At 35.1% G+C, this 15,096-nt stretch overlaps 1 protein-coding gene across 1 annotated transcript in view; it reads right to left on the bottom strand.

The window, feature by feature from the left end:
* Nucleotides 1–4,475, bottom strand: part of LOC147072621 (tyrosine-protein phosphatase non-receptor type 13-like) — a 175,217-nt gene extending 170,742 nt beyond the window's left edge. The window contains exon 1 of the mRNA XM_085946265.1: nucleotides 4,412–4,475. Within this exon, the coding sequence (XP_085802391.1) occupies nucleotides 4,412–4,475 (64 nt within the window). The remainder of the gene's footprint in view (nucleotides 1–4,411) is intronic.
* Nucleotides 4,476–15,096: the final 10,621 nt, after the last annotated feature.

Here is a 15,096-nt window from a genome sequence, read left to right as displayed (position 1 = left end):
GGAGAACATCGACTCGATGAATTATCCTTGAGATGACATAATCCAGAAAATTCTACCACCTGAAAAATGCCAACCTAAATTTACTTAATTTACTAAATTCTAAATCTACATTTATCAAGTTAAGGAAATGGTCAAGTATTAGCGTGATAAGGAAGAAATAATTGAGGTTTTATTATTAAAAACGGTTCATTATAATATCTACCTAAGTCTAATTAAGATAATCATGGTTTATGATTAAGTATAACTTTTGTTCCATAAAACATATTTGTAAAAAGCTTCTTTCTTTTATCGTAATATACAAAACCTGCGAATTTAATAAATCTGTGTTTTTATTTAGCATAGGTACCTAAATGACCTCTTATTACGATTTTTTTAAATGTATGTCCAAGGTACAACCTTCATATGTTCGAGGTACAACACCCCTGTTGTACCTTGGACCTAAATCCACATTTTTTATACGGCCTAAAACAACCATAAATATCAAGATATTTAATTTGAAACATATATCAAAGCATGCGCAACAGATGCTAAAATCAAACTAACTAATGTTGGCAATTTTACCTATAACCAGTAATTTATGAAAAATCAAAAACAGAAAATAGGTCCGAGGTACAACAGCTTCCTCTACGTAATATTTATTTAACGCCAAATTCCAATTTTGAAATACATTATATTATTTACTTAATACTCGATTACAGATATTCATGAAAAAATGTAGTATTCCTGTCAATCGCATAAGGCACAGGCGTGGTGTGGGCAAGTTAAATTTTATATTATAATAATATTTTATTTTATATAGAAAAAAACATTGTTTTCTCTACACTTACTGTATTTCTTACTACCAAATAGAAACTTTGAAATTGCGCCACAATTATTCACAAACGGATGAGCACCGGGTATATAGTTAATAGTAATATTTAAATAATTTTACCTATAACGTAAAGTGTTCAACTAATGTGTGCTACCAGTGCTGTTGTATGCACTTTTAATATGAACCCTCAATGTAGGTACCTAAGAGAAATTAAAAAAAATACGAGTAGCGCAAGGTGGCATGTACAGATGAATGTTGGTCGTAACACGAAGAGACCACAAAATACACCCGTGAATAAGGAGATAGACGAGAGTACTGGATGCAATAAAGGTAAGCAGACAAAATGGCAATGGGGTAGACATACTGTCCGTACTTTGAAAGTTCGGTGGATGTACGTGGCAGCGAATAACTAAGGAGAGCCTTCATCCAGCATGATGATAATAATGATGGTAATTCGACAATACATTATTTTTTCAGTATTACAATTATTTACTTATTTATAAATACAAATAAACAATTTTGGGCGATTATTTATGTGTAAATGCTATTTTTATATTATCGTAGTAATAATAATGCCGTGAAGTGAACCAAATATTCAAAGCTGAAAGAAACGTCAAAGCAAGAATAATATCAGTGATACCGGATACCACCCTTGGAGGAAAACACACAAAAATACGTACCATGCCCGCGTGACGCAAGTGCCTTCGATTGGTATGTACGTAGCAACCCCTAACGCGGAGAAACCATTCCACCTAAGGATTCCAGCTCCCTTGTATTTTTAATACGATGAAAATTAAATGCACAATCAAAATGCTATTATGAACATATACATGGATATCAAGCTTCATTTATATGGAATTCAGTTCACATTTTTCTTTTTTTTGGCGCTGTCTTCTAGCGAAGGTTAGTTGGTTACGAACTTGTAGTATTTACACCATGTACAATCAAAAGGCTATTATGAACATCTAAATAGATATCAAGAGTCATTTATAATACAGTATAATTCACTTCACATTCTTTTTTTGGCGCTGTCTTCAATAACAGTTTCATTTTTCTCATTAAATTGTTGGGTATTAGAGAATTATTTATTTTTTAATGTTGAAATTTCTGTATCATGAAAATGTATGTCTAAAATCTAAATAATTACAAGATAAAAAGAACTTTTTATATACAACGTTTTTAAATTTTCTGTTGAATCATATAAACTTGACTTGACTAGCTTAAACGATCAAAAATTTTTGTACTTAATAGAAATACTGAATAATGAAATGTCATTTCATATTGATTTCCATAGTAACGCACGTATATATTATTTAATAATTTAGTTGCTACGACCTAGGAAATAACATTTCATACAAAACAGAATTAACTAAAAATGAATTCAATTCTACTTAGAGATGGCTAAAAGTATTAAAAAATGCATTGGCATCGTGTTCTGATATATTCTAAAAGATTCAAATGTCTAGCTAGTTGGAAAGTTAGTTAAAAATCGATTGCAAGATTTGTACCGGACAAATAAGAATACGACCTAAGAAAAACGTAGTAAAATAGTATTTTATTTATGGCCCGCCGTTCATTTTATATTCCTAATGTCGCCCTTTATCCAAAAAGTTTTCCCAGGCCTGACCTAACCAATACCCAACCTAACAATAAACAATAAGAAAGTCGAATTAAAAGTAGCGATACAAAAAAAATAGTATGTTCAAATAGTTGTTTTCAATTTCAATTTCACTATCGTGATACCAAAATAAAATATAATTGGAATAGCAGAAATATTTTATTCCGCGCAGCAAGTAAGCAAAATAGAGGGAATATTGATTGAAGGGTGTTATCACCAGCAGTATCACTCCGTGAAATGGAGCCTACGCTCGTAACCCTTTCGCGTCCCGCGTCACGTAAGCCGAAGTGTGGCGCGGTAAGCCTTGACCCGCTTGCGGGATTTTCGGTCTGAAAACGCGGCGCATGCACGGCCACTTTTCTTTTCGGCTGTGGGGGTTCGACGCCGCCCCTCGGAAATGGACCGCGTCCGCATAGGGGCGGCGGGGACGCCCCCCGCCGTATTGAGCGAGAGGCTGCTTCCAACAGACGCTGTTTGCCAGCGAGAAAAAATACACACCCGTGACAAATTGAATATATACCCGAACGGAAAATATATACAGCGCGAGACGAAAGGAGGCGTCGGAAATAATTCGTTGCGTTAGATATTGTGTAATTCGACTTAACTGTCGGATGTAATTTGATAACCGGGAGCAACATCAGTGACACTACTATACAAATAATATAATTATAAATATATACAGTAAATCCAATTTAATGTTAATAATGAATCCATCTACAACGTTTATCATTATATTGTTTATTTGAATGATTTATGAATGTTATTTTCTCAATCTTGTAAAAAAATTACACATGTATATATGAGTTTCCGAGAGTCATGCAATTTTCTTATGTTTTAGAACACATTCACTGCTGACCAACTAATTAGCACAACTTGGTCACAGCTAAAGACACGCCTGACGTATAGCAATTAGCATGATAATTAAATATGGTAAGTTAACTGGTCAGCAGTGAAAGTATATGTATCTAATGGCCAAAGCCAGGCGTGTCTTTAGCAGCGGAAGAGTTAATAATTCCAAGTGATTCTAAATGCATCAGTCACAGAATAGATAATAAATAGAATTCTCATCCCCAATAAGGCAAATGTTAAAAATTTTTAATTAATAAATAAATACAAAATACAAACACACCTTAAATTATGTAAAAACTATTTCTAAAAAATCACTCTTTGATAAATTATATTCTGGCGTTAAAAGTCTTTCTAGCCAACCATTCTCATTTTTTCTCACACTGTCATTGCGTATTTTACATTTTAATGAGACATAATGAGATCCATATACCTACCTATATTTAAAAAAAAAAAACATCCGGTAAGCCAAATTGTCGAGTATATAAGGAACGTATTTCAGGTAGCCATTCAATGTATTCATTCAAAATTCCCCGGGATACCATAGGTATACCCCAAGACTTAAAATGTGAACAAAATACAACACGAAATCGAAAAAATCTCATTCGGATTAATCCACACGGTGTTCAGGAGAAAACGTAGAGAAATTACAAAGACCGGTTTTTTTGCCTATTTAAACTTTTCAAACGCTGCATAATTTTTCTTCGGGAATTGCGAAAAACGTGTCTGTCGCAAAAAAGATGTTGGGATAACATTTGGCGATAAAGTGAAGAGGAAAGTGAAAATGATTTTTTAACAAATGTTATTACTTTCCAAATCGACATATTTTTCAGGAATTAATGTACCGTCACATTAAATTCTACAAAATTCGTACATCGTACATATTAATAAACATTATTATTTTTATTGTTTTATCCCCTATCGGAGATCGATCAGGTAAACGTTAGCTTGGGATCAAAACACGTGTCGTAAAATAATTTTGATATCATTATCAGCCGGGGTCGATCTACTGCTGGAAAAAGGCCTTCCCTAACTCCCTCCACTCTTCTCGGTCCCTAGTTTTTTGCTGCCACGTACATCCACCGAAAATTTATAAGTTTGTCTATCCAACGGATGTTCGGGCGTCCCTTGGGTACCATTGTATGACGGCATTTGCCCAGCGGTTGCCACTCTAAGAGCGACATGCCAGCCCATTGCCATTTCATCTGCTTAGCGACCTCTATCACATCGCGTAGTCTTGTCTTCGTTATTATCCATTGGTTTCTTTTGTGATATTTGCGCGTTATGCCCATCATCATCATTATCAACCGGGATCGATCCACTGCTGGATGAAGGACTCCCCTAGCTTTCGGTCTCTAGGTTTTTGCTGCTACGTACATCCACCGAACTTTACGAGTTAGTTTAATTGAATTTTTAGAATACATGTGCAGGTGTCAGAAACGAAGGGCAGCGTGAGGGATTCATACGGGCTTTAGCTGTTGTAAATTTATAACCTATCGTATCATACAGAGGTGTTATTGTTATTTTGACGTATTTTATTTTATGAAACCACGTGATGACACCACTTTGAAAATTATCAACATGCGAATTATTGAAGTGCGCGACGTTAATGACGGTTTGTGCATAAATTAGTAGGTACCTATTAGTATAAGGCAGCGATTTCCAAACTGGGAGGCGCGGACTGCTGCTGAGGGAGGCGCAAATGGAGCCACAAGTTTGCAATTTGCAAGTGCATAGTTCACAAAACGGACGCTAGTTATAAACTACATTAAAACATAGTCCTATAAAAGTTAGGTTGTTTGCAAACCTGTCTGAAGATATGGAGACTATTATACCTCACTTCTATACTATTTTAAAGTGCTCTAGCTGTCTCATGAAAAAAAAATATAAAATGGTCAAATCATATTGTAGAGACAAATTTGTTTAGGAACGATAACTTTATTGCTAACTTGTCTATTTGGGTAAAATTGAATAAATCAATGCAGGCCCATTTAGTAGAAAAATAACACTTGATAAATAAGCACATCAATATCAAGAAAAACAAATAAATTATGAATATATGTATAGTAAAACCTTTTTATTTTTTGTATTAGTACATTTGTAGACGTAAAATGTGTCAAGATTAGATTTTTTTGAAAGGGAGGCGTAATAACATAAAGTTTGGAAACCACTATAAGTAAAGAAGGAAACCACTATATATACTATAAGGACGTACTCCTCATCTAAGCATTGTGTAGCATGGTCATGGTATCATAATAATATGTAAGATTAAATCTGTAAATGCATGTGATTCGCTGAAGAGAGAAAATGAAGATTTTTAAATTGTAATTTTGTTATAGATTATCTATGCGTCTGAGTCTATTAAATTGACACCGGTAAGTAAACGTTTATCCTTTTTTTGTCAAATGCCAAACGGGAGAAATTAAATTGTTCAAATGAAAAGCGACAAGAAACGAATTTTTCGCGCGCAAAAAAAAGACACAAAAAACAAACCCCGGCGGGCGCGAAGACAAAAAAACTCCCGCCTTTATGATTCGCTCTAGTGAAAGATCGACAAAAGGGGAATGTTTTTGTCCCTCGCATTATTTATTGGGGACTTTTAAGCTGTCAAACAAATAGCAAGACAATGAATGATCTCATTTCCTGATACAAAATACAAAACCAATGCTGTCTGTTCGAAAGCGACTTCCCTTTCCAACCGTTTGCGTCGGCGAGAATGATTAACGGGAGACGTGCTCTAAATATCTAGGTCGAAAACGAAATAGCTTGGGCTATAACTAAAAAGAACCATGTGACATTTTTGAATAATACTAGATGAGGGTTTATAGAGACCTGCAGGGCTATTCTAACATTATCGCCTAACTTCAAAATCGATAAAAAAAGTGATAAGTATTGTAATAAGTGAGAAGTGTGAATATAAAAGACATTAGAGAAGTTGAAAGATAAGAGTAGAGCATGATTAAGATGTAAGAGTAAAGAGTAAAATAGGATAATTAAATTGTTCAGGACATGTGACTATCAGTGAACTTGTATCTATAGACTATAATAAAAAAGAATTAAGAAGAGTAAAGACTAAGAAAAATGTGTATACACAAGACTTGTAAGTGTATGATAAAATTGATTAATGATTAGGGCGCCAAGTGCATCCTAAATGTGTACATGATGGTTTATTGTAAAATTGAAGAAAACACTGTAATTCAAAGGTAATAATTGTTTATTATAAGCTAGAAAACATTGAATTTATTTAAACAAGTAAGAAGATAGAGACATGAAATTCAAGAGACTCGTGATCTTTGCTATACGAACATATATAGTTTCACAATAACATTATAATACATAAATAGGGGTACTCATCTGCTGGTTCATTTGAAGACACTGATTTTACAAATGGTAATGAAAGTTCAAATGAAGCGAAAGCAATACTAAGATTTTATGTGACCGGCGTCCGTACCGGCCGTCAACAAAAGTAAGTTAAGTGCAGAGCTCCTTTTAGATCAAACGCCAGGGTATAAGTGTAAGAAATATAGGTTCATCCCCCATTGCCGCCAAAGTAAAAAAGTAGGGTCTCGTCCTGCCGCAGGGTGGGGGTTGGTGTGGAAGATACAAATAATCTTGCTTCTTCTTCTCTTGGTCAGCATTTACTTACTTTGAATATAGGTGTAGGTATCCACAACGTGACAGTATGCTATGTCGTATTCCAACAATTAATTATCTCGGGATATGGGATATGAACTGTGAGGTGTTTTTTAACACGGATCCGAATTTCAGGGGCAACCAGAGGATAATAGGAAGTATTCCTGAAAACTACTATCAGTGACGCCTCGTGAGGGTGGATAGGTCATGCGTTGCATAGAGGCGTCACATTATAAAAAGGTGGCGAATAAAGGAACGAAAACAAATAGCTATCACAGCTTTTGAGAGCAGTGGCGGTATTTCATGACCCAGACGATCCCGTTGCTTCATAACAAAGTATCGACAGATGAGTTTAAAAATAATCAAACCATAAAAAAATTCTGACACCATTACTGTTTTATAGTCATGATAACATAACAGATAAAATTAATACTATCGACCGAATGTGCTTGATGGAATTTGAATTTAAATAATAATGTATTTAAGTTTTGTACTATTCTATTTGAGTCGTTTTTATGTGGATACCAGTGGATATACGGGTTCAAGTCCCGTCAGGCATCGTATTTTTTTCAAATGTGATTTTTTCTTGAAGGTGTCTGAGTTGTTCAATTTATGTAAGTATGTTCAATATATGGAATGCTACATTCTCAAAACTTGTGAATTTATTCGTTGAATAAAAGAAATGGTTTATTAAAAATTGTATAGTATGTTTAGATATGTACGTATATTACTTAACATCGTATTTACATGGAGTTTCACTAGTATGTATGTCTTTCAAGATGTGCAATTTGCGAAAATTTAAATGAGCATATATCGCATTGACATATTTTTTTTCCACATCGACTATTTGCATTTTTTAAGTATCGGTAAGAGTCAACAACCACAGCACAAACAAAAGGCTTATCAGAAAACGCCAGTCGAACTGCATGCATTGCCACATAGGGACTGATGAACTCGGACATTACCATAAGAAATGCAGGCAACAGACTAGAGACTGCAGCAACGCGATATTCGAATAATCTACAATAAGATTTTTAATAGTCTCCTACATCAATAAATAGCTGAAATAGTCGGTCGAAATTTCGTGTACTCAGATCTCGAAAAAGCAGACGCACTTGCCGATGCGTTCGTCAATAATACTAAAATCCAGTCGGACACCGATTCAGCTACTAAAGCCTTGGTGAACAACTCAATTCTTGCACTTGCGAAAGAAGACATCGATCCCGATGATGTTAAAATTGTTGAACCGCGCGAGATCTCTAGATCTATCAATACCTTGATCGCCAGAAAGGCACCCGGATGAGACAATATCACAAATTACATGTTGAAACGACTTCCCGAGAAGGCGCGGATACATATTGCTAAGATCTTCAATGCATGTCTGCTGCGCGGATACTTTCCAAAGACCTGGAAAACGGCTCACGTTGTCGCTATAGCAAAACCCAAGAAAGACCACTCTTTGGCTGTAAACTACAGACCTATAAGTCTACTAGATGGCATAAGCAAACTTTTCGAGAAAGTGATCCTTCGACGCTTTCTCCCATCCCACAATCAAGTCCTCCCGGACACCCAATATGGTTTCAGGAAGGGTCTATCAACGACCCTACAACTCTCCAGAATTACCGGGATTGTGATGGCCGATATGAGGCAACGCAAGACCACTGGTATGGTTCTGTTGGACCTCGAAAAGGCATTTGATACGGTCTGGCATGACGGTCTAATCCACAAACTTTTTACCACAAACATGCCCGTGTACATCACAAAAATCATCCAGAACTACTTGAGCGGTCGAGCGCTTTTTGCAGTGGTCAAACGGGAGAATTCATCTCACCGCACTATCGATGCAGGGGTACCACAGGGCAGTTTGATGGGGCCTAGGCTCTTCAATCATTTCATAAGTGATATGCCAAATCCCGCCAACTGCACACTGGCGCTATACGCAGATGACACAGCCATCCTTTCCACCAGCCGCCAGACTGACACGGCGATTAGGAACTTAGAAAAGGGCACTCGACAGCTAACTGATTATTTCAGTCGCTGGAGACTTAAAGTTAACGCGGAGAAGACGGAGGCGATTCTCTTCTCGCGGAGCCAAAAATCCTATAAAGGAAAAATTACTGTTTGTGACATCCCCTGTTCATTCAGTAACACTGTGAAATACCTCGGGGTATACCTTCACCATAGATTGAACTGGACACCTCACCTATTAGAAGCCAGGCGAAAAGCCTTTATGGCGATGGGGGTTCTTAGACCCATCTTCAACCGTAGAAGTTGTCTCTCAGAAGAAAACAAAAAGGCACTATATAGCATGGTTATTAAACCAACCATGCTGTATGCATCCCCAATTTGGACTACTGATATCACCAAATCCAATTTAAAGATGCTGCAAACAATAGAGAACAGATGCCTTCGAATCGTCTACGAACTCAAGCCTCACCATAGCATCAAACGCATCAATGCTAAACACGATGGAATCGACATTGCCGAAACCATAACTAAATACAGAGAGACCTTCTTGAATAGACTGACAGAAGGGCCTCATAGGAAACCTATGATATTTGCCAACAAAATTCAAAATTTTAAGCACAAGCGCAAGGAAGCTAGGCTCCGTCATAAGATGATGCCCCCTGACTCTCCAAATCCTGATGATCCACCCCCTCCTCACTCAATTACAGGTACCTCTTCCACAGCGGATGCGGCCGGCAGTACTCTGACCCCGCCGGATCCCTTCCAGGGTCTAGCGGTAGAGGTAAAAGAATGTTTGGAAGCCATAAGAGTTAAACTAGGTAGCTTTAGAATGTACATCAGAATGAGACTCGGGCTCAAAGCCCAGGTGAGAGCTAAACTTGTGGAAAACAGAAAACGGGGTATACCCCCTAGGGACTGGGCGAACATCTTTGATGTTATAAAATGATCCACACAAGATCATAATCTCAAGCCGAACATCCCGCTAAAGGATGAACTTTTTGTTTGTTGGACCCATAAGGACAATATTCGGAAGAGGGTTTTTCTTAACTGTTTTCCCTCGAAAGACTTGTTTGAAAAGCGAAGGTAAATGTAAATTCAACAGCTCAATACTTAGCTAGATTACATGCGGGAAAGGGCATTAATGTACTTACAAGACCCAACCCTAGAAATAATAGTCAGGAAACCGAGGTCTGCCTCTCAGACCTCACAAGGTTTCAGTTAGAAGAAAAGGTAGGGGGGAAAAAAAAAAAAAAAAAAAATTAGAAATTCATTCTCTCACCGTGCTTTGAACCGTAAACACCTATCTTACATTATTTGATGATTATATATTTTCTTCTACATATTATTTATACTTCAATAAATTCCAACTTCTCAAATCTCAATTCACTTGAATAGTCTACAATCAATGTATAATTTAATTACACGCCTATCACCTCAAACTAGGAATTATCTTGCTGTTCCAGCATTCATCCCCTAAATATCGAAGCATGTTATTGTTATTGTCTTATTTCTTTGATGCAATTTTCAATTCAAAACACTCAATTGTACCTGTAAATATTCAATCTGTTAGAGACATTGTACACAGATATTTTTTGTAATGTTTTAAAATAACACTACGGCTGATTTGTATACGGATGTTTGATAATTGTAATATACAATATAGTAGGTAATAAGTAATGAAAAAATAATATTACATTAATATTCGAAAAAATTAACGTGTATGCTTTCTTAATACTGAAAATACCCGTATGTTAGATTTTTGAAACCGGTATTTCGGTATCGACAAATAATTGAATAGGTACCGGTTTTGAATCACCGCAACCCCTAGATGATCGTTTCATTTAGTTATCAATAATTGACTACATATTGAAGGAATTACATTATAAAATATCTGTAAGGCCAATACAATTTAAAAAGCACGATATAATATTATATTGGTTAACAATGATATTGTTTGTCTGTGTACTACAATCAATTTAAAAGGTAGAAAAAGGAGAAACGGTGAGCGATATATCCTCAATGAATATTTGAGATCCGGCTGATGTAATGTTATGCCTTTGCGATCTTCGAGAGTGATAGGATAAGTGTCTCTATATTGAACCCCACCGTGTCTGAAGTACAGGAAAGGTCATCCGATTAAGGAAATGGAAACCCTTCAGTATTACGTTAAGTGAAATTTAGATACGACAACAGGGTAATGCTATACATTGAAAATGCTCACGATTCGTGGTTTGAAATTTATTCACTATACTTGACTATACCTATATGAATCATTGATATACTACTAGATGAGGAGTTCCCATACAAGTGTCATTTTAAAAATGTTCCATAAAAGAAGATATTACGAATATCATCTTATAATATTTCCTTGTAGCTATAATGCGTTAAGACCGTTAACATGGATTCCCGAATTTCACCCGTATTGCCCTGGCTGTAAAACTAAATTTGCGTTCTTGGAATAGTGACCCTAAGGGTGTCTGCAACCCAAAGCTTGCAAGCTACCAAAAATTCATGTCTGAGCGGACAGAGCAAGTCGTCATGCGCTGACTATTAGTAAGAGTAAGATGCAAGCTAGATCGGGCTTACTCATAATTATTGCCAGGTCGTTTTCGAAACAAATATTAAGTGAGCTTATATCGAGTTAAGTCCGCTGATATTAAAACAGTAAGTTTTAACACTGGCCGAGTCGCTGAAAATCGGGCGTCATTTTAGGAAGCATATGATTCATCCAGTAGTATATCAATGATATGAATAGAGTTTATTATATTATTATCCCTGTGTAATTCGAATAAAACTACTGTCTAACTAAGCCAATTATGCCATATCTACTTCTGCGCATCTATTCTATACACAAGACTGTTTTCGGCCGCTATCTATGGTAGGAAAGTATCCAAGTATTAGCACTTATTGTTACAATTACAATAAGTGAGTTATAATTATTATAATAAGTGCTATGTATTAACAGCACCGCTTTTGTCTGTGATAAATTTTAGAGTGGATAGACAGTTTTGAGAGTTCAGACGGCTAACTTATTGTAATTGTTACAATAAGTGTTAATATTTCGATACCTTCCTACCCTATTTAGCTGCCGTAAAGGCCGAAAGCAATATTGTGTATAGAATAGATACGCTGATGTTCAGCCGATCCCCAATCATTATAATATATATACACAATAATTATGCTATGAAAATTTAGTAATTATTCAGTATAGTTCAGTTAGTTTAAGCCCAAACATTAACCATTATTTCACACTATACGGTTTTAACCGTACGGTAAAAATCGGAATCGGCAACAAGTTCACATTTTTTTCACACCATACGGTTTATGCACGGTTTTTTCCGTCATAAGCTCAGTTTGTGGTTGAGTATTTATTAATACATAGAATTGCCAAGTTTATATGATTCAACAGAAAATTTAAAAACGTGGTACATAAAAAGTTCTTTTTATATTGTAATTATTTAAATTATGTTCCGAAAAGGCGGGAATTTTAAATACATAAATAAAATAAAATTTGGTCTGTTTACGTCAACTAATTGTTTAGCTAGGCCGTAACATCACAATGTTAACAATATTTTCATATAAGCATATAAATTGAATAAAGTAATTCAAATAAAAAAGCAACTTTTAAAAATAATGTAAATTTTAATCTAAGTGATTATTATTAAGCTTAGACAGAAAAAAGTTAAAATAGAAATATAATGTATTCGCAGAGTGAAAAGAAAGTTAAACCAAGTGTCTGCGTACGAAAGGGAAACTCGCGAAACGCAATAAACTCTGAGAAAAAGAGAGTTTTCTTCGCAAAGAAATATCAATAAGAAATTTCCCTGGTTCGCGGGAGGCGTTAAATCTAATAAATGTTTGTTCCCAAGTTGACGGTGTTTCGATAGTGAAATTGGCTGTATTATTACTCTCTTATAAGAGTTTTCCAAATTGAAATTGTTTTTCAAATATTATTGGAAATTTCCAGGCATATTACTTTCGACACACTTATTACCTTTAGGTAAATATAGAATCTTGGGTCTGGCAAGTACACATATTGTTTTTCAATTTGTGTGTGAGTCAGGGTATGGACCTAATAGGTTGAGCAAGTGGCTGACATCCATTTCTCGTAAAAATAAAATCTGTTAATACAAACCTCTACCCTGTGGAGGCCCATATGATCCTATTAGGATCGGACATGGTCAAAAGAAGAACTCTTCAATTCCAATATATTTTCAAATTAAAACAAGGACCTACTACGTGTTGTGTAAAAGTCGAAAATTAAGAATTTTGACTAGGTCTATGAGGCAAAGCATGGATAATCTGTATACCTTGTAGGAAAGATGAACATATAATGCACGTGTTATTTGAAAAAAGTACTTTAACCACGCAAATCTCATGAACCGAAATATATACCTGGGACGAGACGACGTTTAAAATAATACGCTTTTATAATATTACAATATGTATTTATTTGAGAAAACAAAACACTGTGGATCAAACAAATCTAAATGCAAGACGTGCACAACATGAGATTTACATTATAATAAATATTACCCTCGCAAGAGAGAAGAAGAGAATATATAAAATAATAATTGATAATACTTAATTGAAAAAAAAATACTTAAGTACAAATTTATACAATTTTCGAATACAAAATACATAGCACGTCTCCGAAAATGTCTACGTCTTTGCGGAGCGCATTGACTAGTCTTGCACCCCTCGCTAATAGTGCCTGATAGGTTTGACACGAGGAAAAGGTTCCGATCCTGAATAAATTACGGCTGCGACCACGTAGGTATTGACAGGCGCATGTAAATTCAAATGCATTAGGACACCTGGATTGGAAATCATCCCTCGAATGGATGATTTCCAATCGGCCGGAAGCCAATCGGCGGAGGCCAGTTCGCGGTGCCAAATCGTCCCATTCCCCACGCAAAAGTGTTTCAAGAGCAGAATGTATGTCATGCATTTACGTCATTATATAATATAAATTCGCAGGATGAGAAAAGATAGGAAATTATATTGGCATTACATTTTTTCTTTAGATTGTGCAGGACTAGGTCCCAAAGATTACTCAAATCTTCATTTTTGATCTATATAATTATTATGTAGGTACGCATATGGGCCCAAATTTAAAATGCCATTCATATAGAGCAGAGGTTTCATATTGGAAATCAATCTTTTATGATCACATCAAATATATTAGTATCATAAAAAAGTAATTAATGTTCTCAACATATTATAATATATCCGCAATCACGGCTTTATTCTTAATGGAAAATGGCATTAACATTAATACATTACACAGGTTTTCTACCCCCGGCAGAATAGAAAAAAACATTGACATATTTTGCAACCATTTTTTGTATAAGGTTTAGTTGTTAAGTGGCATTTTATGTCGGTTTGGACTAGGTTTTAAAGTAAAAAAGTATCTCAAAATGTTGAAAATCAAGTAGGTACCTAAGTAGGTGACACGGCCATAAAAATGTGAGCCATCAGCCGACATTTTCTTTTAATAAATTAGTGACGTCACAACTTTTCGATCCGACCTTAAATGTCGATTTTACTTGCAAATACGGGGCCTACCTCTAAACAAAGCTATAATAATTATGTATTGAGTCCCATAGTACAATCTGAGCGACTTATAGCCCCTCAGAGTGAACTACGGATGAATTTTCTTTCAAGGAGGCCAAATGGTCTTATAAGGTGAAATGTAAGTAATTGGAATGTATAGGGTTAAGGTTAAAAATAGATAATAAATTGTAAACGACTTATGGGATATCATTGTAAACATTGTAAATAAATGTCCATTTGTATTTAATCTGATTTTGAATTATATAAAAATAAATTTAATTTTTTCAAATTTGGTCTCGATCTATTTGCCGATACCAAAGCAAAATAACTTAAATAAATAAATTATGATATCAAATATTGTCGTAATTAAAATCTAATGATTACGTTTTGTAAGTACTGATTACACACGTTCAATTTAAATAATAAATTAATATTTTGAATCGTAATAAAAAGGGTACCAATTTAAGTACCTACTTTTGTAAAAGTTAGACGAAGGAATTTCGAAAATAGAAATTCTGATAATGTAAGTCTAAGGACTCGGTTGCTCTTTTAATTTACAAATAAAAATTGTTCTTTAAACTTGTCGATTAACCCTGACAGATCAATATTAAATTACCCGAAATAGGTAATTTTCAAACTCAATAAATAAATACTTGTCATAGAA

Source organism: Rhyacophila brunnea, unplaced genomic scaffold (assembly GCF_057557595.1).
Source record: "Rhyacophila brunnea isolate RB1 unplaced genomic scaffold, BYU_Rbru_1.0 scaffold_193, whole genome shotgun sequence".
In the NCBI taxonomy this organism is placed as follows: domain Eukaryota; kingdom Metazoa; phylum Arthropoda; class Insecta; order Trichoptera; family Rhyacophilidae; genus Rhyacophila; species Rhyacophila brunnea.
Note: the sequence above shows the minus strand (reverse complement) of the source record. Positions and strands in the feature narration are given on the sequence as shown.